Genomic DNA, 26,813 nt, shown 5'->3' with positions numbered 1-26,813 from the left:
AGGGTTGGTGTCAACCAACCCTTAGAGGATGGCGTCTATGACTGCCAAAGGGTTGACCTAAGGGGTCAACCACTGGGCCCAGAAGCCCACGGGAAGAGATGGCCGTGTGCCGCCCTGACCCGAAGGCCCAGGCTGTGGAGGGCATACTGCCACATGCATTCGGGAGGGCACAGGACCTGGGGACTAGTAAAATGTTCAGGTCAGTAGAGAACAATGGGAAACACAGTCAGTGATTAAAAAACAAAACACATATTATTTTCATCCAAAGAATGGGTTCACACTGTAATATACTGATTTCTTAAAAAGAGAGTACATAGAGCTCCATGTTGATATATTCCATACCACCATTGTTAGCGGCTACAGTCCTCTCTTACGGATAGCATATTTTACTTAAAGCACACACCCCCTCTTGTTGGACATTTAGATTTTTTCCAATATTTTGCCATTGCTATAAATACTACAGTAAACAAAGCAGTGGCTTCACCTGGCCAACTCTGGCTCAGTCCTTAGACTAGGACTTAAGCCTCCTCACTGAAGCCCTCCTGACCCCACAGCCTGAGCACCCTGAGCTCAGAGCTCCCGGGGGGGGGGCTGTCCCTAGGGGCCTCATCACAAGTGACCTCTGATGTCTTTTGGAATTATGACATGACTCCTACTACCTCCTCCTGCTAGACTAGAAGCCCGTGGGGGCATGGAGCAGATATTGCCATTGTTTTCACAGTACCTAAGATATGATAACATGAACAATGTTAACTTTTTGGGTTTCTCTAGAAGCCAATTCTGAGGCAGAGATGAGCCTACAGGATGTTTCTTCGAGTGTCTTTGGGGTCAACACTTCTGGGTAAGGGGAAGAAGCCTCCGTTTCTTCTAGCAGGGCTGCCAAGCAGACTCGATGAGGCCATGCCCACCTCTTGGGTCAGAAAACTCTGCCAGCTTGCTCTAGCTTGGGGCATGGGAGCTGGGTCTCTACACCTACCCCATCAGGGAGTAATTGGATACATCTCCTGGGCTGTTGGGGTGTGACTCAGGTGGGGTGGCTCCCTAGCAAAGGTGCTTTCCAGAGGGAGAGGACTCGGGGGCGAGGGCTGTCTGTCCACAGCTGACCCTAAAGGGGATCTGGGTGGTAGGTCCTCTGCCCTCACATTTAGAGAGCACTAAACACGGGACACCTGTCATCACAACCTCCTTAGAGGATGGCGTCTATGATCGTCTTCCTTTTACAGATGAGGAAATGGCCTAGGGGCTTAGGAGTTGCTGACCAGGGGCTTGGAGCAGGTACGGGGTCTGTCTGGCCCCAAATCTCCATATTATGCTGCGGAGTGGGTGTCCCAGAGGCTGTGCAAAGGCCAGGACAAACATCCCAGGACACAGAGCCTGTTACCACGCTGGGTTCCTGGCTACTCATCCTTAGAGCCATTGATCTAGGCTCACTAGGCAGAGGGCCTGTGAGCTCCCGGTCATCGGTGATGTCTATGGATCTGGCTCTCCCCGCTTCTTGTTCTGTCAGTCCTGCTTCGTCTACTTTGCCGAGTAAGATGCATGCACATTTTAGGATTTCCAAATCTTCCTGCCTGCCATCCCTGCTAGTGTTTGAACTGTCTGGCTCTGTTGCTCATTCACTCCTTGTCCCAAAGTCTGGGCTGATAGTAACACAGCCATTGCAGCCTTCTCAGAGTTTGCTGATATGCCTCTGTTTCTGTGCTTCTGTTTTTTTTTTTTTTTTTTAAAGATTTTATTTATTTATTTACTTGACAGACAGAGATCACAAGTAGGCAGAGAGGCAGGCAGAGAGAGAGAGAGAGGAGGAAGCAGGCTCCCTGCTTGAGCAGAGAGCCTGATGTGGGGCTCGATCCCAGGACTCTGAGATCATGACCTGAGCCGAAGGCAGAGGCTTTAACCCACTGAGCCACCCAGGTGCCCCTGTGCTTCTGCTTTCAACTAGCCTGTGCCCTTATTCAGGTGAGATCTCTTGTAAACAACACACAGGTGGATTATGAGGGGGGAGGGGTATTGGAGGAGTGGTTTTTGTTTTGTTTTGGTGAATTTGCACACTTTAAAAGGCCTCTGATGCATTTCACCAAACGTGTCCCCAAGAGAGGTCATGTGAGCTGCCTTCTGGCAATGGCCTCAGTGGAGGGTCTTCTCCACATCTGTGTGACACTCTGACTTTCCTGTGTCCAGGGCACATTGGACATTTCTTTCATGCCCTGCTCTCACTCCCACCTCAGCCTGGATTGGCCTGGGATGTTTGCAGCGATCCCTGTACCCACTTGCGGGCGGATAAGGTGGTGGCATGTGGCTAAGGGCAGGCCAATGAATGAGCACCTTCCAAGAGATCCTGCCCTGGGACTCACTGCTGCCTTGATGATACCAGCTCATACCCTACCTTGGCATTGCTGGGCCTCTCCAGATCAGTAATGACATTGGAAGGAATGGACTCTAGCCATATCTTTTGCTAGAATCCACACTCCCATCTGGGGGACCAAACAAGGGAAAAGGTACAGGATTGGCCCCTTCAGCTAGGTCCCTGGAGCAAGGTCGAGTTAAGTCCCTGGGCCTGGCCCAGCACACAGTCAGTACCCCTGCTCCAGAAAAAGGTAGCGTTAGCACTGCATACTGTACTCTTGGACAAGTTGCTTCCACTTTCTGTGTTACGGTTTCCTCATCTGCAAAGCTGGGGCGGCAATGGCCCTACCCCACAGAGCTAGCTTTTACAAAGGGTGTGAGAGGACCTAGCACGTGGCGAATGCCTAACAGGGCTGATGACTGGTACTCCTCTGGAAGATGTCAATCACATGCCAATTTAAGCTCTACGCATGCACAGGTATGTGTACACACCCATCTGTACCCACAACACATGCGCACCTGAAGAAAGGCACACGTGCTCGCTCAGCAGCCCCGAGTCATGCCAAAGCCCTTTCTGCGGGCCAGGGCCATGCCTTGCCCTCCACTTCCAGCTAGGTTCAGCTAACGGGAGGCACAAATGAGGCTGGAGGATGGGAGGAGAGGAGAGGCCACGAGCAGCCACCACCTGTAGAGCAGTGCCCCTTCAGTGGCTCCAGCTCGAGTGAGCAGGGTTCCTGTGATATCAGCCTCCACTGGGTCACAGTGCCTCTTCCCTTGGTCCCTGCAGCCCTGGGTGATGTGAACTTCCCGCTGTCAGCTAATTTCTGGGCTGTCACACCATTCTGTTTGGGTTTTCAGCTACTCTGTCTTCTTTGTGGTCAATTTCCTGTATACAGCTCCTGATGTTTAAATAATGGGAGTGCTTTGGGGTTTCCTGGTTGGACCCCGGAAGTCACAGCTAACACCTTATTTAATCCCCTAGCAACCAGGTAGGATGGGTATTAACACTCCCTTTCAATAGCGTGGCTGGGACCTGAGCCCAGGAATGTCTGCCTCCGGGTCCACGCAGTGTTGGACACACCCCTTACCCATATGGCCATGTGGAAGGGCTGTCCACGTAGGAGACACACAAACGCGTGCACACATCACACGCACAGAGAGCCTGCAGCTCGATCACATGCCTTTCCCCTTCACACGTCAACACAATGATACAATGGCTCTGAACAAACACCCATTAGTCTCCAGTCATAGGAAAGAGGTGGGGATCTGAGAAGAGAACCTTGGTTCTGACTCGGGGGAAGTCGGGGAAATGGCTGAGATCCAGGTGGGGAGAGCCCAGTAGTATTAACAGGTGGTGAGCGTGGTGGCTGCCTGTGCAAACACAGCACACATGTATAGACTGTTGCATACACACAAGTGTACACAGACACAAAGGCATCTGTATACACACACACAGATGGGCAGACGCACACAGACTTGTGCACACAGACACGTGTACACACACGTGCACGCATCTATATACACACGTGCACCTGTACACACATTACACATGTGCACACACAAGGCACACATACACATGCATGGATGGCTGCCCTCGGTGGACTCCTGGGTGGGAGGACGGAGTCGGAGATATTCCCGTGGGACTGGGAAGGTGGGCAAAGCTGTGGATGCCAGCGGCTTCTGAAGGAGTCTGGGAAGTTCTTTAGCAGCTTCCAGCTGAAGGACGGCTCTGATGTCACTTCAGGTCAACAATACAGGTGACCTGTGACCCCGTTCCTCCCATGCTGGCTTTACAAAGGGCCAGCCCTTCCATGGGCTGCTAGAGGAGGCTGGGAGGAGGTTGGGGCAAGGGTCCCCTGCCACCTACAGGGGCTGTTCACCTCAGTGTGCCCTCTGAATGCCTCCTTGTGTGTTTTGGCAAGCTGACCCAGAACTTGGAGAGAGGGCATCTCCCAAAGCTCTTTCCTCTCAGCCAATATGTAGCTTGGCTGAACAAAGCTGCCTTATGCTACCTGCCCAGACAATAGGACACTGCCAAGCCCCAGCCGCAACTTTAGCTTTGTGTGTGAGAATTTGGGAATGAGCAGAGATGCCTGGGCTGCAAAGCCCGAGTCAAGATCCAGGCTCTCAGCTCCAGATGGCTAGAGGCTCTCCAAAGGAACTTTCACAGGAAATCCAAGGTCACCAGCAGAGCAGTGAGTGCATCAGAAGCCCCGCCCCAAACTCCTCTGGCTGCCTCCCTCACACAGCACTGGGCCAGGCTGGGTGCAACTGGGGTGTGGTCAAGGCGCCTCAGCAGGGATCCTGTCGAAGGTCAAGGACTGGCGGACTGGTGTGTGGACACCCACTGAGCAGAGCCATCCCAAACCCCACTGTCCTCTGCTCTTCTCAGTCCCTGTGTCCCTCATTTCAGCCCCTAGAATCACTAGCACCTAAGCCCGAGATCTGGAAGTCATGCTTGATCCTCCCCTACAGTACCCTAATGCTAATCTCAGCTCCTAAGCTTCACCTCTGTCCCCTGACCTGGCCCACCTGCCTCCCATTTAAAATGCCCGTGAGTGCCCGCAGGGCTCTCCTTGGCACTCAGTCTAGCCCCACTTGATCCCATCCTCACTGAGAGCCACCATGGTAGCCTCAGAGGGACCCCCCAATGCCATGGCCTGGCATCCCTGCTACCCCTCCAGCCCCCACTCTGCTCTCTGCAAAGCCCAGCTGTTCATGCTCTTTGCCCCCTGAGCCGGGCATCTAGGGTCTCACTCACCCAGCCTCTGGCTTGCCCAGCAAGTCCTCCATTCGGCTTCAACACTGGAGCTCAGACAGCACCTCTGTCAGGAAGCTGGCCTGTTCGCTCTGTTCCATACCTAGAAAGAACTGCATTCCCTTCACTGCATCTCATACTTGCTTCTGGCTGGCCTTTTGCTGTTGCAGCATAATCGTGGGTTTCCACATCTGTGTCCCCTGCTAGGCTGGGTGCTCCCCAAGGGAAACAGCCTGTTTTATTCAGCCTGCATTGCCGTGGTCCAGCCCAGGTACGTACAAGAGAGGAGGCAGCAGTGGCTGTCTGCCAGCCGAGAGAATGACTGAAAACAAAGACATTTGCTTTATTTGTTTTTGGACAGTGGCACATACTCTATTTTTCACACACGTGGCAGCCCCAAGCACAGAGGCATCCATAGGCACCCAGGAGAAAATGGCCGTGGCCTACGGGACTGTGGACTGTGGTCCCATAACCGGTTCCTTCTTCAGGGCTCCAAGTCAGTGCCAGGGCCAGCCGCTCCTCACCCCTACAAAGGAGAACAGGTCATAGTTCAGTCACCGCTCACTCTGCTGGGACCCCTGTGCATCCCCCAGGCCTCAGCTCCAAGAGGGCCCCTGGCTCTTGGGATGCCCCATCAGTGTCACTGCTCAATGGAAGGAGTATTCCCCAGCCAGTCCCTGAGACCTGGGACTGGCTCTCTTCACCTCCGTGCCTGGTGCCCACCCAACACACACCTGCATCGGCCCGCTAACATGGACCCTATATCCATCTGACCTCCCTGCCTCCCCTTACAGAGGGGTAGGCCTCAGCCCAAGGCTGCCTTGCCTCACCAACATCTCCCCTGTTATCTCACTTAACCACTCAGAGTTCTCTAAGTGAAGCCAGTCAGAGAGAGTGCTCTGGTGTGTGAGAGCCCTCACACTCAGGCTGTTTCTTGCTGGAAAACTGCCTCCGAAGCCCTGCCCACGTCCACACACATGTATACGTCCCTGGGCTTGGAAGGCACCACCCAGGTGCTGGCAGGGGCTCCTGGGAGGTGCCTCCCACCCTGGGCTTCCAACCAGGCGGGACTCTGTCTGCCAGAGATGAGGGTTCCTGCCACCTGGGGCTTCTAGAAGCACATCCCTATCAGAGATGCTCAAGGCCCCATCCCTGGCTCCACCAGGAGGTTTCTGAGGCAGAAGTTGGCAGCAGGCAGCAACACTTGCTGCATCTCAGCACAGGGTGCAATGTGTGTGTCTGTGCACCGAGGCCATGCGGGAGTAGGGGGAGTGAGCGTCTTCCGAGGGAATGCTGCATATGCAGCGGGAGCAGGGCCGGCCTCGGCTGCTGCCAGTTGCTCAGTCTCCAATTTAGGCTTTAATAACGCCAGGGGATGGGGGCTGGGGGCCAGGAAGGAGGGTGCCAGGCCTGGCAGTGCCCCAGAGCCTCTCTTAGGCGTGCTAGAGCTACATAGAACACACTGGAGTTAAATGCAATCTGTCTTCCTTCATAATCACATTTTTGCCTCAGTGCAATGAAGATATATTGGTGAGATGTGTTTGTTAAAGATATACTCTGCTGGGGGAGGGGCTGAAAACTCTGGGGCCATGGGGCCTGAAGGAAGAAGAGAGGGAGGGCGGTCGGGGGCTGAGGGGTGCCAGAGTGCTCTGTGGTGAATCAAGGGGGTGCCATGGCAGGACCCCAAGTCTCTTGCTCAGTAGAAAGTTAGGTGCATGTTGTGCAAGCCTGGGTGATGGCCTGCGGATCCCAGCAGGGCAAGGGTTCCCATGCAAGCCTTCACACGCACCTTGGTAGATATAAAGGGGTGCGGGAGGGCCCCTTGTTTCCACAGCCACGTGGTACGGTGCAGGGCGTCTGGCCTAGCTCTGCTCCATGCTGCAGGGACCATTGGCAGCACAGCTTCTCGTGCTCCACAGCAGGTTGGAATCGTGATCTACCCAGACTCTACGCCTAGCCAGTGCCGTGTGGAGCTGCTGCGGGGCTCCAGGCTGTCCCACTGCCTCCTCCAGATAGCAGGCCTCAAGGCCCAGACAGGCACCTGCACCTTGTCTGGGAGAGGCAGCCAGTGTGGCAGCAGCTTCGCCTCCCAGGTCCCAAGCTGACAGCAAAGTGAGGAGGGTTCTGGTGAGGCGGGACCACTGAGGAGGAGACTGCCAGATCTAGCTGGAGGGCCACCTGACCTCTGGCCTCAGCCTTTCCACCATCATTACCTCCAGCAGCTTGTCTCCTACTCAGACAAAAGGAGCTCTTCTATGGGAAGAAGGTCCCATCCTCCAGTCCTTTGAACAAATATGTCAGACTTCTGGAGAGGTCCAAGCCAGGTGCCCCAAGTGAATGACGGGGAGGGGCCAGGTCCAGCCTGGGCTGTGAACTGTTGGGCTTGGGAAGAGGGATGGAATTGTCTAGAAGAGCAACAGTGGGGAGGTGAGAGGACAGGACTGGGAACTGGCTGGGAGGGTCAGGGACAGAGGGCAAGACCCTGGGACCAGGTTTCAGGGGAGGCCCACAGTCAACCTCAGACATCTAGGATACCCCACTGCTTCCTTGCAGGAGGGCTGGGGATGTGTGAGACCTAGGACCACTATGACCCCCTCCCACTCACCAGGGGCTGGCTGCCGGCATGCCCCTGCAGACCAGCACAGAAGTGAGATGGGCTGAGAGGTACCCTTCGCTCCCTCGCACATTCAGGCAGGCCACACCTGCCTGCCACACCACTCTTCCACCTCCCTGAACCCAAAGGCTCTTCTTCTAGAGCTGTCCCTGCCCTTTCTGGGAGCCCTACCCTGCACCATGGGCCCTCCTCTGAGCTCCCACCCCCAACTGCTAAAAGGTTAAGAAGTGGGTGGCACATGCATGCCCTTTTCTAGGTGACTGGTCCTTTGAACATGGGAGCCAGAGATGCTCCCAGACCCAGAGCTTACTCAGAGCCGCTCCTGGACCCAGTCTAGTGGGGCCCAGTGCCTGGGCCCGCTTTTCCTAATCCAGATATCTGAGGGCAGTCATGGGATCAGCAACGCAGAACATCTGAACCAGGAAGTGCAGAGGAAATTGAAGGCCTGAGTCTATCACTGTGCAAAAGGCAGAGGCTTGGGTTTACCATGACTAACTTAGCAGACAAAGACAGGCCAAGAGAGTGCAGCACTCATGCCCTGCCCCCATACACCCAGCAGCCCAGGGGCGCAGGCAGGGAGGGTAGGGCATGGCCTTACCTTGTGGGCAGCACTCACGCAGTGCTGGTAAGCCTTGACCAGGTCCGAGCACAGAAGCACCTCTTGTAGGTGGTCGCGGTAACAGCGGAGGATCTGAGCCTGCAGCCCTGAGCACACGGGCTCTATCCTGCGGGGCCTGCAGGGACAGAGAGCAGGTGGGCCTGAGGCTCGGTCCTAGTGGACAGGAGGGCGATCAGCTCACTCACTCAACACCATGGGCGAGGCACCTGGTGGCCGACATCATCCAGTTACCCCTCAGAGAGAGAACCAGGGGACGCAGGGGCTTGAGTGCTGTCACATAACAGCAGATGCCAAGGGGACTGGGATCCACACTGGCTCTGGCCCTAAGGGGGCCAGCTGGAAGCCTCTTGTGCCCCCACCTGACTCTTCCTGCCTCAGGGGTACACCTGGCTGTGACTGTGTGATCACACACCCTGCAACTCTTTTTTCATATGAAGTTGTTAATCTGATTTCAAAACCTAATACATGCACAATGAAGAAACCTGGAAAAGTATAGGAATGTCTAAAAAAATATATAACATTTTTAGAACCTCACTTCCTAGAGATCACCTTTGCAGTACTGAGGGGATGCCTTACTCTTTTTTTCTTTCTTTATCCAAGTAGGTTCAGAACCTACAAAAAAAAAATGAGTATGTTTTCTAAAATACAAAACCAAACCAAGTGAAATAAAGATCATGCTAATAGAGGTCACCAGCGTGACTAGTTTCTCTCTTTCCCGAGTCCTTCCTTTGCCTCCTCTCCCTTCTCCTTTCCCTCCCGCCAGCATGCGTGCACTGTGTCACACACACACACACACACACACACACACGCCTGCACACACTCACGAGGCACGTCAGGCATCATCCTACTCTTGGACTCCTAGCAGCTCTGAGCGGTATGTGCTATGATTTCTCATCCCTTGATGCAAATCAAGAAACTGAGATACAGAGGATTAAGTAAACTGCCCAACGTCGCATACTGGGAAGTGGAAAGGGGGCAGACTTATTTGTTTATGTGGGTTTGGTTGCACTGTTTCCACAGATTGGTTTTTCAGGCCAGGTCCACGCGGGAACCTTCGCTGCCAGGGACGGATCCACGACACTTGATGCGACCTTTCAGAATAAATACCACTCATGGCCAGGGCACTTGGTAGGAACTGTAAAAATACAGAAAGCCATTCCTGGAGGTTCTCAGCCGTGAGACCGTCACTATGATGCTTGACGTAGCTCTGCCTCTGTCACGCAGCAGGGAGACTTGTGGGTTCATCATTCTCCCAGCCCAGTGTCTCTATATTTTAGAAATCCAGCCATGCAGTCGGTGCTGGAATGGAGTAGCACCATTATTATTTTAAACTAACTCAAACAGACCGAGTTCATCAGTTAAGAACAGCAAGCAATGGAATGCTCAGAGGCTTAGCAGGTAAGATATGCAGTATTTACTGATCTCATTTTACTAGCCTGGAGGTGGCACTTCTGCTATTGCTGTGCCACCAACAAGGGCACGCGGGCCTGGGTGCTTCTTCCTTCCCCTGCACCATCCCCGTGTGTTGGCTACCATCATCCTCAGGCCTGCTTTCTCAGGAAAGGAGAATGAATAGGTGGTGGTAGATGGAGGCTTCCTCCTCCTGGAAGGGAGGGGAGCAGAAAGGATGGCTCCCAAGGCTATGCTGGCCTGGCTCTGCCCCAACAATGTGTGATTCTATTAGGCTTTGAGGATATGCAGCCATGGAGCTGAGGCCAGTCCTCTAGTACCACGCTACTCTAGTCCTTGAGATCACGGTCCTGCCTTGTGTCCACATGGCATGGATGAGGTGTTACAGATTTCTTACTTAGGACATATGGGGTCTTGTCTCAGCACTAGCCTCCAATCTTCGCACACAGGGGGGCAGATGGTCTCCTAGGATTCATGCTTTTCCTCTCCAGACCCCCTTTACTGGGTTCCGTCTGCCACTGCCCACAACTGGGGTCACTGGGGTGCCCCTTGACTCCCCCCAATGCTTGTAGGTTGTCTCTCCATTCTTGTATTTAAAAACACTTTGACTTGGTGGCATCTAGTTGTGAGTCTTTCAAAGTGTATTTTCAGCCTTTTGCTGGGCATTTCATCTTGGACAAATTCTCTCTACAGCTATGCTAACTGCTTCACTTCCAATTGTTCTGCCATCCTCCCTTAGGACACTGGGAATGCACAGATTTTTGCTTTCAGCCCTCCATCTCAACTATCTTCCCCTGTTTGTTTTACTCTCTGGTTCTCTGTTCTGGGGAAGATAGAACTTGTTTTTTCTCAGTTCCAGACCTGCTCTTGGTGGGCTGAAGTCCATGAGATCACATCTTTCTGTGGCTCTTTCCTGGTCCCTGTTACTATAGTTCCTGAGGGCACAGGCTTTGTGGCATCCCCTTTTGTACCTCCTGAGACAGCATCCCCCCCATCACATGACCCCCATGAGTCCTGTTCCTGGCTCCCGCCCAGCATTTGGCAGGGACTCTGCTGGCATCCGTGATCAGTGGAAGTGCCGGGCTCAGTGGAGGCAGAGCTGTAGCCCTAAGTCTCTGTACAAGGTCTACAGGTCTACAGGACAGGTGGTGCAAGAGGGGCCTGGGCCAGGTGGTATGGCCAAGTTGCCCTGGAGCCCTAGTTCTGACCCCATGAGCGGCCCGCCTTCCCCAGACCTGCCACAGGGACCCTGGCTTTCACTTTGCAGGCTGTGCAAAGGTAGAGTAGTTATTTTAGATCTTGTCCCTCTCCGTCAGTGCCTACCTCCTTTCGTTTCAGGTCCCAGGAGAGAGGCTCCTGTGCATTTTGTGGGTAAACATCACAGAACCCTCAGTGGGCTCCAAGTTTGGGAGAAACTGGGCCATGGCGAAATCCATCCCTTCCACACCGGTATTACCTCTGGGACTCCAGAGGCTTCTCTCCTCTGGGATTTATCAGGAACAATATGAGGAGAAGGGATGGCAGGCAAATGTCAGCTGGAAGAAATTTCACCTGTTTGCCCACTAAATGGCTCTGAATGAAATAGGAGGAGAGTGAGAGCACAGCTCTCCAAATACAAGGCTTTCTCTGAAGCAAGGCAGGGCAGGGCCTGGGGTCCAGCCATTCTTGAAATCAGGTGCATTCTATTCAAGCAGAGCGCCACCCTGCCTCAGGCCACAGCAACCCTGTTTACACCACATACCACTCAGCAAAGATAGGGAGAAACAGTCAAGTCTTATGAAGAGCTACTTTTCAAATGCACAAGAAATGCATCCATAGCCTGCTATGAACTTTCCAGGGGTTGAGATAAATCTTGCTTCCCTATCTGAAGGGAATTTGCTGCCGCGCTTTAGATCTAATGGTCCACGTGGCTTGGAGGGGGTTAACGTCACCCAGGTGAGAAGGCCGAGAGCACATTGCTGAGGAAGGCGGCTCACTTCTCTGGCCCTTACCGTCCTCACCTGCAAATGGGAACAGCACCTGCCCTAGGCTGATGAAGGCCGGACAGGCATGTGTATGACAGAGTGTGTCATGAAAAGGGCTGCTCTCACCAACAACCTGGCTGTCAGTGGTCAGGCTAGGGTGGGAGGAGAGCTGAAGAAGAGAGGGTGGGGTTACATGGCACTTGGTGAAGGGTCCAGACGAGGAGGCTTTGACACTGGGACTCTAGGGGTCAGCTCAAAGGTGGGACTTCTCTGAACATGTCCCTCTCCCTGTAACCTAAGCTCTAGCATCTTCCAGAGCCTGTTCAGATCTTGCCCAGGTCTCACTGGTGCCTCTGTCCCCAGGAGTCTTACAGTACCCATCACTGTGTATCTTCTCCCAGGATCCAGCAGACCCATGAGTGTGACGCCCTGTGGACCAATGGGAAAACACACGTTTTGCCCCAAACTCAGGGGAAGGTTCTGGCTTTGCCACTTCCCACTGTGTGGTCAGGGGTCGGAGGGGGTGCCCGACTGAGCAGAGCTGCCTGAGACTCGGCAAGTGGGCATCAGTCCTCAACAACCAGCATGTTTTCCGGTCGCGTGGTGTCACACACACCGAAGAAATGGCTGAGTACTGCTTCCTCTGCACAAAGGGCTTTCACACCCTGCCTCCCCTGAGGGTTGGTGTGATGGCCATAGGTGGGGCTCACGATGAGCAGGTGGCAGAGATCACTGTGTCCACTCAGCAAAGTGGTCCCCAGAGGACCCCCTAGGGGCACAGCACAGATGCTGGGAGTGAGGGCTTCAGAAAGACCAGCAATGTCATGATGACCTCTGGGCATTCAGTATCATGGAGCCCCTCTCCCCTCATGCTGCCCATGAACCCGAGATCTATCTCCTTGTTTCCATAAGAGCAGTGATAAAGAATACTTGAAAAAGGCAAAGCATTAGCCAGGAATGAAAACACACCCTTCCTTCCCATCCAGTGGCACCACAGTCAGGCCATCAAGGCCAGCAGTGAAGAGCTGCCCTTCCTTGGATGCTCCCATTGCTGCCCAGCTCCCTGTCTGAAAAGTGGGAGTTGCTCTCACCACTGGGCACCACATGCTGGGAACCCCTCCACCTCTGGGTCGCCTGCTCCCCTCCCCTCCCTGTCTGGGCACACAGGCCCTGTACGCCTTTACCGTTGCCATGCAACCCCCAAGCTAGCTCATCCATCACTCCCACCCAACCTGGAACTTCTCCTCCCACTTCCAATCCTCAGGTCCATTCCACAGTTACTCTATGGACCTCAAGACTTTGGAATCCATCAGGCCCCTGGAGACTTCAAGCCAAGCACCCTGTGTTATACCGACGCCTCATTTCCTTAATGGAATTCACCATCTAGCACCAAGGAACCCCTCTCCTTCCCTAATTTCCTGCTTTCATGAGTGGCAGGCATGGCTATCCTTCTAGCCTGCCACCTGAGTTGAAAACTTGGAGTCGTTCTAGATGTTTCCCTTCATCCTAGTTGTTTCTCCCACCCTCAGTCTATATAGCTGCTCCTGCCTTCATTCTTAATGTATCCCTTTTGCCTCTAACTAAGCGAGCCCTGCCTTTCTCCGTTCAAACTGGAAACTGAAGGTGTATCCATTCCACATCCCAAACAGCTCAGAAACGCATTATCCCGCTCCTGGTGATCTAACTTACCCGTATACCTGGGCACACCTAGATGGCACTCACTGCTCTCCCTTCCGACCATCCTGCATTGCCAAAGGTCTTTTATTCTCCCTCAGACGCTCCACTGGGCCTCTGCCTCCTGTTTGTAGAAGCCCCATCTGACTGTCCGGCCTCCCCTGCCCCTCATCTGAGTGGTTCTCAGAGTAGGGACCCCTAGGCCTTCTCATTGGCCATAATGATCCTTCTAGAGGGTCTTCCTCTCCCCTTAGCTCTCCCTGAGCCCCCCTGGCCTCTCCTTTGCCTCACCAGCTTCCTTCACCTGAGCCCCTCCCTATAGCCTCAGGGTCTTCTTCCTCGTGTGTCTCGCACAGGCCTCACTGCCCTACGCGCACAGAGCCACCTCTTCACCACGGCATCCCCACCTTCACATTCTACTTTGTCCACCAACACACTCGTTTTTCCAAAAAGTTGAAAAAATTTTCAAGCCCAAACCACGTGTGCCTCTTGCTTCCCTGTCAGCCGCTCTCCTTTCCAAGAAGCACTGCCCGGAGCTCCCCTACCTAGCAGTGACCCCTGGTCCCCTGGTCAGCCTTTTGAGGCTCTTCTTGCTCGGGGCCATCGGCACAGTCCTGCTATGGCCAGCAGCATCACCAATCTCCAGAGGCTGGGAGGCCCTGTTCTGACTCTACTCCACTAGCCCCTCTCCTCTGCTCACTGTGAGCTGTGACCGCTGTTCTCCCCACAGCACTGGGGGCCCCCAGTCCATGCTCCATGGCAGAGCTCTAGGCTGGTGTGGGCACTGGTAGCTGGGCAGCCCACCGGGACCAAGCGGGCCTGGTTCTCACTACAGCACACTTTGCCTCCTGCACTCTTTTTTTTTTTTTTTTTTTAATTTACTTGACAGACAGAGATCACCAGTAGGCAGAGGCAGGCAGAGAGAGAGGAGAAAGCAGACACCCCGCCGAGCAGAGAGCCCGATGTGAGGCTCGATCCCAGGACCCTGGGATCATGACCCGAGCTGAAGGCAGAGGCCTCAACCCACTGAGCCACCCAGGCGCCCGCCTCCTGCACTCTTAAACTGGCCAGATGGGCCGGGTGCCCAGTTGTCCCTGACTTCCCTCACAACTCACTCCCACCTCCCTACCAAACCAAAGGTGCCCCAGGATTTGTCTCCCAGAAGCCCCCCATCTATTTCCTCATCCCCGTCATTATGACAACAGATGCTTAAACTCCTCCTTACCTTCTCTTTACCCCAACCTCTTTCCTGTAATTGGTGATTTTTCTAGAACATAAAGCAGGCCAGATTTCTAAAAAAAAAAAAGCAAGCCAGTTTAAAAACCCTTTTCTTGGGTGATTACAGCTCATTGGAACCTGTGCTAAGCATTACCTCGTTTAATCACCAGAAGAACTTTATAAGGTGGGAACAAGACTTTCCCTTAGTTTATGTTAAATGAAGAAACTGGCTCAGAGAGATCTAGCAGCTTGCTCACGCTCATCCTCTGACAAGCAGACCCAGTAATCAGGTCTGAGCCTTCCTCTAGGCCTGATGCCCGCTGCGTTCCCCTGGCCCTTGAGCAGCCCCATACACCCCGGTGGGATCATCTATGTTTAGCCATGCAGTTGGTATCACTAGACCATGAGCCTGAATGCCCTAAGAGGTGAGGCTGCTTCCCCAGCACCTCACAAGCTGAGTGAGGGGGTTAGTCTCAGGCCTTAAGGGACCTGCTGGCCTTTTGGCCTGGCTCTCATTTCCCCTAAGACACAAGTGAACCACAGGGAAGTATCCCAGACATGCCCTATGGAGCCAGGCGCTCCTGTCTGTGTCTGGTCCTTCTGTCTGGTCTTGCTCCCCCTCCCCCGTCCATGGGGCGAAGCCAGAGTAGCCTTCCTTAACTGCAGGAACCTCCTTGATGCATTCCAACCGCATACACACCACTGGATTCGGCCACACCTACCAGCCTCTCTCCACATAAGGGAGGGCCCAGAAGACTATTCCAAAGACTGCCACACAGGGGGATCGGGAGGGAAGGGAACTCAGCTTTAGAAAGCAGCAAGTATCCCATGCATTCATCTATCATTGTATCCAAGTCACAGGGCAAGACCACCAGATGAAGCAGACGCACCCACCACAGCCTCCAGCAGTTCCACATCCTTGCACATGCTCTGCCCTCACTGGCCAGGGAGGCGGGCTTTGTTCCACACCACTGAGCCCAGGCTAGTACAGCCCTACAACTCCATGGTCCCGGTGAAAGCTCCAGGGCTAAAACCGCGCCCTGCAAGGAGAAAAGGAACTGGGCCTGACAGCCATGGCCATGGCCCACATGGAACAGACCCTCACATCATCTGAACTTCTCAGCTAGCGACTTTTTAGCTTTCTTGTAGCACCAGCTTTGGCTGAGGGGAGCTAGGGTTGAGTGTCTGTCACTTGTAGACAAGACTGTTGCCTAGAGAAGACAAGGTGATGAGACCGCTGGGGTCAAGGGCTCCTGGGAAGTATGTGCACACACATGTAACTCAGTGGATCGGAAAGCCTCCTGCCAAAATTCACGTCCTTGGGAGTATCCGAGTGCAAACTTAATGGGCAACAGGGTTACTGCAGATAGTTAGGAAGAGGTCATTCTAGGCTGGGGAGGACCCCAACTCTCTCTCTATAAGGAGAGAAACAGAGACACAGACGCAGCAGGAGGAAGAAGGCCACGTGACCACAGAGGCACAGACCGGAGTGACACAACTGCAAATCAAGGAGCACCAAGGCCTGCGGGCAACACCAGAAGCCCAGTGGAAGGCACAATAGCTGGTTCTGTTTGAAGGCTCCTGAGTGCAGTGCTTTGTCACAGCTGCTCCAGGAAATGCATGCAGTCACTCCTGCAGGAAAGGGTTGATCCAGTCTTGGGAGGCAGAGCTGGGAGTGCTGAATGGTGGTCGGGGGGAGGGTGTTGGTGGGAGGCAGGTGAAATCACTAGTTACCCTCTAACCAGGAGCAATGTGCGCCTCTCAGTGACAGAGGGCTCCTTGGCCACAGGAGCCACACTTCAATGAGTATTCATCAAGTTCCAGGCGCTGTGGTTGACACAGAGTCTCATCTCTGCCACCCCAGTGTGGTCACCAGTTAGAGAAGCACTGGGTAGCTCTGACTGGCTTCACCTCATTAATGAGTGGGGGAGCTCTCATTCATGACCAGATCTGCAGAGCTCATCCACATGCTCCTGGGCTGAGGGGCAGGCTATGGGGGGGGGGCGATGACAAGGGGTATGCTTCTATGCCCAGATTTCCAGCATTTCTAGCACAGGTAGAAAACCTGGTCTCATCTGAGATTACATCTGGGTGGGCCTGTGGGCCTGGTCACCTGAAACCAATACTTGAGCCTACTGCATGCCAGGTCCTAAGCATAGCCACAACTGACCTGGGAGCTGGGCATTACCATCCCAGTCTACAGATGGGGACACTAGTCTCAGAGAGGTGAAGTGACTTGCCCACAGTCACACAGTAGTGAGATGGAGAAAGGGTATGAGCCTGCTGTGTTTTGGCTCCACAGCTCCTGTTCTCCCAGCTCTTCCTGGGTCCATTTGAGCTCTATTTGGCCTTTGGAAAATTCCAATAAGTTCCCAAAGAAGAAACAACCAAGGATACAAATAGAAACAAAAGACATTTGCCCCAAACTACAAGGTTGGCAGGGCTCCGGAGCAGAGCTAAAGTTGGCCACTCAAGGTGGGGTGGGGGGTGCTCCAAGGTACACACCCACAGGGGGAGAAGTGGGGGCGGAGATGAGGAATGTGAGGCCGCACAAAGCTGGTGACACACAGCAGAGCTGAGCGGGAAGGTGGGAAGGAGAAAGGAAAGGAGGCCAACAGTCCCACCAGGGAAGCCGGCTTCGGGCAACACATGGGGGCAGTACCTCCTGTCGCGGGTGCTCGTGTCGGGGGGGGGTGTCACCCCCACGTAGGAGCTGGCAGGGGGTACCTTGTGAACAAACCCAGCTGGCTCTTCTGCCTGAGCACGCTCAGCGTCCTCACATGCGCAGTCCCAAACCTCCGTGTGCTCTTATTTAATAAATGAAATCTCATCAACTTATCCTTCTTCCATTATCACTGCTGACATCAATCTGATAATATTGGCCTGGTGTGGAATTGGGCTATTATATGTCCTCCTGATATTTAATTTCGGAGAAACATCGGCAGGGGGTGAATATATGGAGCAGGCTTTTTATTACAGGCAGCAGTAAGGAGATTCCAAGTGAATTAGACATTCATCTTCGTCAGGTCCAATCTAGCTGTTCGGGAGAGGTTTTTGTTTTAACAGCGGCTAGGGCTGGGGTGCTGACGGGACCAGCTGGTTACCAAGGACTTGGTTAACTGGCTGCTATCGACAATATGCCATTCAGCCGGGTAAGTGGAGCCCAAAGATCCCGCCATCGATCAGCCTGCCACCGGGGATCACTATCAGCTGCTCGATGCTGGCCTCCGGCTACCCCGACCCTCCGGCAGGAGGCAGCTATTCCCAGAGCCAGGGCCTGCCAAAGTGGCCCTTCTGCCCAGAGCCAAGGGAGGGCTCTGCTCTCAAGAGGCAGGGAAACACAAATTGGCCCCTGGCTGCCACTTAGTCTGTGAAGGAGAGGCTGCCTGTGACAGGATCCTTCCCGGGACTATCACTTCACATGCATATCCATGCACACGCAGTGGGGAAAGGGCCACTCCTGGCTTTGTTCCTCTGCCGGAAGAAAAATGGAGGATGCACCTTTCTTCCCAAGGACGCCTCCCAAGTCACTGGCCATGTGGGCTGGACACGGGCTGGTACCTTCTGGGTGTCTCTGATGAGGGAGGAACTGGCAGTGCTGCCGTGTCCAAGGAGGGCCACACTGAGACCACCTGGGGCCGAAGAGATTTCTCGTGCTGTTTCTGCCCATAAGAGACCCACGGCATGGTCCCTCAGTGGCTGTGGCCTTGGTGTGGGGGGTCTGCGCAGCTGGGGTACAGTGCACAGTTGCAGTGTTCAGGGCTGCTGGGGGCTTTCAGGACGCACCCCCTGCCAGCAGGGCACTCACCAGACGGGGGGTCAACATCAGGGAGTGCGTAGAGGACCTTAAGGATCCCTAGGCCTAGGCAGCCCATCCCTTCCCCACCCTTCTCTCCCTGACCTCTTGCAACCTCTCACCTGAGCAACTTCAGTCATGTCCTGGATGGCTGACCTCCCTCCCTCTCATTTGCCCCTCCAGCCCACCTCCTTGCCCACACTAGCCAGAGGTCCAGAAATTCCCAAGGAAGGAAGGCCTACCTTCCAGCTCTGTGCTCAGCCCCTGCCATATGTACCCATGATGGAGGCTCTCAGAAGCCACTCCGACCAACCTCATAGCAATGCTTCATTGGGAACCGGGTTCCTGCTCACACAAGCCACCTGCCCCCTACTGCCCCAACTCTCCCTCATCTCACAAAGCCTCCAACCCTGCTGACTGCCCCCAGTAAACAAAGAGTACTTCCTTCAGTCAAGGAGCAATTATTTGCTGAGGGCCTACAGTGCACCAGACCCTCAAGGGACAAAGCTTTGGCCCTACCCCCCAAAGACCCCCGCTTGCCTACATCTACAAGGCCCAGAAGCAGCACCAGCCCTTCCCTGTGGCACCTAAGCCATCGGTGCCCCCCCCTTTTTAAGAATTTTTAATTAATTTTTTTGAGAGAGAGAGAGAGAAATCACAGAGGGAGAGGGAGAAGCAGACTCCCCGCTGAGCAGAGAGCCTGATATGGGGCTCGATCCCAGCACGCTGAGATCAGGACCTGAGCTGAATCCAGATGCTCAACAGACTGAGCCACCCAGGCGCCTGCCCCTCCACCCCGCCCTGACTGGTGCCTTGTGAGGAGCTCAGCTTCCTGTTGCCTGAAGACCCTGGGGGAGGCCCTTTCCAGGGAACAGAGTCTCATCAAGACCCCTCATTTCTGATTGCTTCCAGACCCGCAACAGCACTTGCCCTTAAGGAGATGAGAATACCACTGGCCAGTGGCGGGGACATACTCACATCAGAGAACTGCAAGGGGTGAAGCCAAGAAGAAACCAACGTGGGATGGGGAGGCGAGTTCTGACTGGCGAGTCAGTGGGATTAGCTGGTGGAGGCTGTCATGTTGCCTCTGCACAGGGTGTGTTGCAGAAAGGTACCCAGGGCTTGGACTTAGGATGCATGGCCTGCTTACCCAGCCCTGGCAGTCTATCCCCAAGCCATTGAGGGACACAGTGGTGAGGAGGTTCCTGGAGCACCTGGGAAGGTGTATGGTGGCTCTTCTTCGTAGGCCAGGACCGAGGTGGGAGACGCTGCTATGGAAAGGGGCTCCTTGAGCTCAAGGGAGGGGTGTAGGCAGAGTCCCCGACCACAGAGCCCAGGGGAGCTAGCCACTGAAAGAAGAGATAGGAATCTCTGGTGCGTGGCCTACCAGCCAAGGTGTCCCTGGGACTGAGACACTGGGCAGTCTCACCAAGTCTTGTCAGTTTGCATAAGTAAGAAGTCTGATGAAGAGAGATTTGACTGGAACTGCCCTGAGAGTGCATAGATAGGTCACAGCCCTGCCCAATTCCCAGACCTCAGCCCTTTCCAGAAGAGTTCCAGGCTGCAGTGTACTAGCCAGAGGAGCCATGTGGGATTTGGAAGAGTGGAGCAAAGGCGGAGCCTCCGCAGGGGTGGCTGTGGTGGGGTAGGTGACCTGCAGCAGCTCCTGGCCAGCTCCCTACAACCACTTGCTCAGTGCATGGAGGAGACAATGGCCAGATGGAGCCTCTCAGAGATTCCAGAGAATTCCAACAGCTCCCCCGCAACTCTTACTTGAGGTGGAGATCTTCCAAGTCTGTCCTCTGACCTCCCGCAGTAGTCCTGACCTCATGCTCTCTTCCAGAGCTGGTGTCAGCCTCTGGATCTCATATGCAACCCTTTCTGCCCAGAACACACATACTGCTGGTTTTCCCAACTGGATGCTGAAGGATGTGAAACCCTTCTTCTCAGGCCCCTTCCCACCCTGCCCTCTTTGTCCAGCCCTCTGGCCTCTCTGAGGGGCCCACCTGGCTTCACTCCGGGCCCCAACTCTATCTTTGTCACAGATGTCACGACCATGAGTTTGCCTGTCAGTCTGTCCACCCATCATCCACCTATCCATGCGTCAGCATGGGCACTGTTTCCATGAGGCACACACGGTAAGGAGCAGTGAGGGGGCTCCCTACTCGCATGCAGCCCCTGACAGCAGAGCAGAAGCACCTGGATTGATAAACGTGGAGTTAGAAGGTGGTAGGGGGCACACACAGCACTGACAGGATGAACCCCGGGGTTTACGCCTATCAGTCAAGGGGGACCAGAGGTAAGAGAGGCTGTCTGGAGGGGGCAAGTAATGGTCCCACTTGGGTCCACAAAGGTGGAGGGTGGCACTGTATTTTCCCTGGCACTGAAATCTTTTAGAAACCTGTTCTCACTTCTCTGTGTCCTTCGTCTGACTCCCTACCACCTGTCTCCAGACCAGGCTGCCTTTCAAGCATCTCCCTAGTCCCTCCACTCCATCCTTCACTCTGTTCCGTGTGACTCACAAGTAATCAGACAAGTGGGTCTCCAGCTTGGATTCTACTGGCGGGAACCAGAGCCTGTCCTGTGGTGCTCAAAGCCCTTGCCCCACTTCCTGTTCCACCCTCTGGCAGTTGTCTCTGCTCTAACATGGGGGACTTGCTGCTGTCTCCTGAACACATTGGTTCTCTTGGGCCTCTGGGTCAGAGCACACCGGAGTCACTCTGCCTCCACATCCCTGCTGTCAACATCAGGCCTCAGGTCACCAGGCTGCCTGGCAGATCCATCTGTCTGCACAGCCCACCCCTGTCCCTACCTGCTGCAGAGCCCCTGGCCATCAGGAGAACCAAGGTTCTTTTGTGCTGGAAATGGCAGTGCTATAAATACTGGCTGAGGGCCTACTGTGTGTCCATGCCAGCTGCAGCTTGCCCCGGTGAGCTGCAGTCCACAGAGCTGTCAGGGGCCATGCTTCTGCTTATTCCCTGACCCATGGGCTCCTCTTTGTGCTCATTTATTCCCAGGCCTTGTCAGTGCTACACATAGCAGGTGCTAAATAAACAGGAGGTAAGAGAATGCACTGCGGGCCTTGTCTCCCCAGTCTGCACCTTGGCTCCCACCCTTCCTTCTCTGGGATACCCTCTACACTTGTCCCTCAAGGCCCTATACAAGTACCACTTCTGTAGGGACCCAGCCGAGGCAACACAGCCCCTGCCCAGCCCCCAGCAGACTCACAGCATCTGCTAGCACTCGGGTGGCGGCACCAGCTGAGGTCCTCTGTGAGCATGCCGCTTGCTTCCTTCCTGTCCCGTCCCCTTGCCTGAAAGAAAGCGGTCCCAATCCCCAAGGCCTCTGCTCTATGGCCCCACTTAACTGTGATGATACTGGCACTGACCACCACCCGTGAGGCCGCTGAGCAGCTGTGGCCAGACCTACGCAGAGCCGTCTCTCCTCATGGGAGTGGGAGTGCCCTCGGGCAGGAACCATAGCTCATTACCTCTGTCTGCACAGGTCCTCACCTAACACTGAGTGGGAAGCAGAGATTCCATAAATCAGTTGAGGGAGCCAGGGCATCAGTAATGAAGTCTCTGGGGCTCCATCTTACAGGTTCTCAGGGCAGAGACCATCTCTTCCTGACCCACTAGATGTCTGCCTCATCCGGCTTGGTGCCCATGTGGCCCGGCAGACAGGCCCTGGGCCATCTACTCTGAACCAGTTTGAAGAGATGAGCCTGTCCTGTGCCATGCTGCGTCACCTTTCAGTTGCCCCCGCATGCTGCTGCTCATGAACACACTTTCCATTGTTGGCCTCCCTCACGTCCAGCCAGGGCAACAGCACTCCACCCACCTGCCCTCAGTGACTCCTTCTTACCCCCACAGTCCTGGAGGAAGCCTTCCTAGGGTCTGGCTGTCACTGCTCCTCGAAGCTGAAGTTCCTGCCATATCCCCTTGCCCTGTGAGTGGAAGCCTCATGGCCCCCCCAGACGTCTTTGTAGCAGTTAGGGGCTCAGTATCGACTGGGGGCTGGATGGACCACACACAGCCCTCCTTCCTGTCCAGGCTTTGGCCATGACTGCCTTCTACAGCCACCAGGAGAATCGGGGTGGCCGGGTGGACTGTATAACACCCAAACCTGGGTGTAGAAATGCCAGCACCTCTCCCTTAAGCCTGTTCCTTGAGGGCAAGAAAGGGGTCGCGATGTTATTGCTCTGGTGCGAGGGCTATCACTTTACAAGTGACACAGGGACAGGGAAGTGAGAGCTGGATGTAGATCCAGGCAGGTGAGTCTTTGACAGAAATATCTTTTGGTGACATAAGCACCTATGGGTTGGTCAGTGCTCCGCCACAGCTGCTCCTCCCTGGCGGCCATCCCCGCAGGTGCTCCTGAGGTCTGGCTGATCCTTTCCCCACTCTGGTTTTCTGTACCCCTCTCCACAGTGAAACCCAGGCTGAATTCTTGAGCCCATCACACCCCCAACATGTATCTGGGCTACTCATTGTCACCAGCCACCTTTGCCCCCAGACACCTGGCTTAGGCTTCAGAACACCCTCCAGGCCTCCTCCTGCCTTGCCTCCAGTGTCCAGCCCATACAGGCCACATTCTCCCTCCTGCTGCCACTGCAAGTGCCTCCTGCCTTGGGACTTCCTCCCTTCTGCTCCCCCCCCCCCCCGCCCCGCCCCGCCCCAGAACAGCCCCTCAGGCAGGCCATGCAGTGAAGGTAAATGGTAACTGAATTTTATTTCCTTTACTCACTTGCATACAGTTCTTTTCATTGTTATCTTTTAAATTGTAGAAATGTTTTATCAGCTGAAATCTTACACATAATCTTAATGAATACATAGATTAATACAGGGGTGTTTGGCAGCTCTCCCTCCAAGTCCTTCCCCTCCATGGTCTTCCCAAGCACATGGCACAGATAATCATGGACATCTCCTTTAGCCAACCATGGGTATTCTGAGCAAGAGCTCCCACACACCGGGCCTGATTCATTGTGAAGGGGGACAAGAAGGATGGCAGTCCCTACCTCCGGTAGTGACAGCAGAGGGGGCAAAAGGGCTCCCTAAGGGTGTCACCTTTCTCTGCACATCAAATGTACCATGGACCAGAAGGGAGCTATTGGCAGTGTGTTCTTCATGCACCCAGAAAAATCAGTATTCTTCTCTAAAGTCACATCTTGGCTTTGAAGCAGAGCTGATTTCCCTTGGTGTGATCAGCATTGGCCCTAGGTTGCTGGAATCCAGTGAGACCTCAGACATAACCTGATCTAAGGTGAGGAAGCCAAAACCAGCCGGGGGAGGGTGCAGTTATAGCCTGCAGCCACGCAGCAGTGGGAGGAGGGTTAGGCCTCTGTGTCCTCACCACGCCCAGGTTGCTGAAGAACTGGAACTGTTTTCAAAAAAAACGAAGGAGGGTCATGTCTTCCTTCAGCCTTCGCTCTTCCTTTGCCCTCCCAGCAGAAGTTGGAGGAAGGGGGTGATGAGGAGAAGCTACCGGGCAGTAGTGGCAGAGGTGTGCCACGAGGGCTGTGGGTGGGGACGCAAAGGTGGTAGGTAGAAAGGCCGCCCCAGTGGTAGGGAGGCTGGTAAAACTGAGCATAATGTTTAGTGATCAAGCAAATCAGTGTCTGTGTTGAAGAGAATAGGAGCCTAGCCTCTTGCTCTCTGACAAAGAACCTCTAAACACAGAGAGGCTACTAAGAACTCATGGTATTAGAATTGGAAGTAGCAATATGGACTTTATAAACACAGACAGACAAATAAATCTTCCAGAAGTATGCATATGTACATGTGTACTCACATAAATTCAAGTACCTACGTAGGTCTGCTCATAATACATGTGTTCTTGGTTCTACCCACTGGACAGCACCTAGAAGCATAGACACGCCCCAGTAACAACAAGCACACCCAGCGCCCAGATCCTGGTTTCTAAGTACTATTCTCTAGTCAAAGCAACAGGGCTCCTGGGAGGAATAGCTGATTCCAGGGCTGGCACTGGGGAAGAACTATCTTGTTCTGGAACACCTTTGCTAGAAAGTTGCAAAATCCTCAAAGAATGGAGAGACACGTTAAAATGACAGAAGAGTCTGTTTGAAGGGCCAAAAGTAGGATGTTTTGAGCATCAGATTAATAAGAATATACATCAGAACTGAATGAGTAATTCTGAATCCCTGACTCTTTACTAACATAATGAGGGAATATCTTAACTAAATTGGGGAGAAGGGAAAACTCTTCCTTTAATAGAGTGTCAGTTCATAAATGGAAGGAGAAACAATGGAAATAATCTCCATTTGGCAACCACTGTCTCCGAGGCTGATTCCAGTGAGAGTCATCCTTGGCAGCTAAGGTTGCTAGGTGGAGGTCTGATGAGGATCAGGATATTGGTATACAATGGGGTATCTCCCCACAAAATTCTAGTCAGGTACAAAGGGAAAGTCTAGCCTTTGCAGCAGAGGAGAATGTGACTCAGTGGTAGGTCAACATCACTAGTGGCAGGAAGAGAGACACCTTGAAGGGCATAGCACCATTTTGAGGTCTTCCTGCCAAGAAAGCACAGTTTGAGTCTGGTCATGAGGAAATACTGGGTTGACCCAGGTTGGGGTCACCCTACAGAACAAAAGGCTTGCACTCTTTAAAACTGCCAAGGTCATGACTGATAGGGAAAGACTAAGGAACTGTTCCACACTGAAGGGTACTGTGTGACACATGATAAGTGGGCAGAGCACATAGCCCTGGGAAGGATCCTGGACAAGAAAGAAAAAGGTGTGGTTAGGCAGCAGATAAAAGATGTCTGTATCTAGGGTTAGTCAGGGCAGTATCCTGATTGGAAGGGGTGTGTGGTGGCCATGGAGGACATATCCTTGGGAGGTAACCGATGCACTAGAGTACTCTCAGGTCACCATGTGAGAAGACAATATTGTCACCTAGAGGGAAGAGTGAGGACACAAACTCTCAACGTGTAAAGAGTTGGGAAGCTGAGTTATAAGGAGACACAGGAATTCTTTGTATTATTCTTGCAACCTTTCTACAGGTTTACAATTATTTTAAAATAAAACCACAATAAGGATGGTGATTTGAGAGGCCTGAATGCATACAAAAGGCTGTACATTTCCCCACAAAGAGACCACCAGCCTTTCTTTATTTTTATCTTTTTCTTCCCCCTAGTTGGGTGTGGGGTAGGGGAAGTTTGGCAAAGTGATTCTAAATTCATCTAAAAACAAAACAAAACAAAAAAAAAACCAAAAACAAATGGGGAGAAGATCATCAAGGTAGAACAACTTGTTCTGCTAGATATTTATTATTTTTAAATAAGTGTAGCTGCATAATGTATTTTAAACATATTTAAAATGTGCAGGATTGGCCCTGGAAAAGTGTCTAGAAATAGACCCAAGGAATTTAGCATATGACTGGATGGAATTTTATATTCCTGCTAAGGGGACAAAGGACTCCCTATCTGGAGAAAAAAACCCCTGAAACAAACAGAGGAGGATCTGTACTTCACATCTTACACATAAATGAATCACAGGGGGGTCATCTGGAGCAACAACTTAATGACAAGGAATTAAATCACAGAGGTACTAGTCCTAAAAATATGGGTACTGGGGGAGGAAGACCTTTGTAATGTGAGCCACAAACAGAAAAATGAACAACATACTGGATCTCTATACCCAAGTCAGCTTCTGAAGAGCAGAAAGTAAACTAAAAATTAAACAGAAGAAGAAGAAAAAAAAAAAAAAAGAAAAAGAAACAAGATGATTAACATCATTATACAAAGACCTTTTAAAAAGGATAATAATGAAAAAATGGACAAAGGCCGTGAGTAATCCATAAAAGAAGGAATACAAATGGCCAGTAACATAGAAAAGGGTTTAACCTCACTAATGCTTGAAGACATGAGGAGCTTTAAAAGTGAAAGACTGGTTTTTGAGGTTGGCAAAGATTTTTTTTTAGAAATACTGTTAAAATCCTACACATGCTAAGTCTTGGGAAAAGGTACACCCTCCTCTAGCATCACTACAGTGAAAATTGGTACAACACATCCATTGTTCTGGATGGCAGTTGGTAAAATGTAAATACATAAATACATATAAATATATGGTTTTGTGTGTGTGCATCCTTTGGACCCAATAATTCTCTCTAGAAGGATTTAAGCAAGTGCACAGAGACAGAAAAGGCTGTGTGTCACAGTATTCATTATGTTGGGGAAAAAAAATGGAAAACACCCAAGGACCCATCAATAAGGGGACTGGTGACTTAAGTTCCGTTATGACATGTAGAATAATAATATAGGAACTGAAAATTAAGATTTAAATCTACACTGAGTGACAAAGAAGTAGGTTTGTGGCACGTGGATGAGGGGAAATGGAAGATCCTGGAATGGTGTGTTTCCCAAGAGCTTGTGATCTCATTTACAGGCAAGAGTGG

At 53.0% G+C, this 26,813-nt stretch overlaps 1 protein-coding gene across 1 annotated transcript in view; it reads right to left on the bottom strand.

The window, feature by feature from the left end:
* Positions 1-5,423: 5,423 nt before the first annotated feature.
* CHCHD6 (coiled-coil-helix-coiled-coil-helix domain containing 6) overlaps positions 5,424-26,813 on the bottom strand; it is a 242,339-nt gene continuing 220,949 nt past the window's right edge. The window contains exons 7-8 of the mRNA XM_044252867.1: positions 8,317-8,452; positions 5,424-5,630 (exon numbers count right to left, since the gene is read on the bottom strand). Of these exons, the coding sequence (XP_044108802.1) occupies positions 5,625-5,630; positions 8,317-8,452 (142 nt within the window). The 3' untranslated portion in view covers positions 5,424-5,624. The remainder of the gene's footprint in view (positions 5,631-8,316; positions 8,453-26,813) is intronic.

This window comes from Neovison vison, chromosome 6 (assembly GCF_020171115.1).
Source record: "Neovison vison isolate M4711 chromosome 6, ASM_NN_V1, whole genome shotgun sequence".
Taxonomy (NCBI): domain Eukaryota; kingdom Metazoa; phylum Chordata; class Mammalia; order Carnivora; family Mustelidae; genus Neogale; species Neogale vison.
This window is presented reverse-complemented; position numbering and strand designations above follow the sequence as displayed.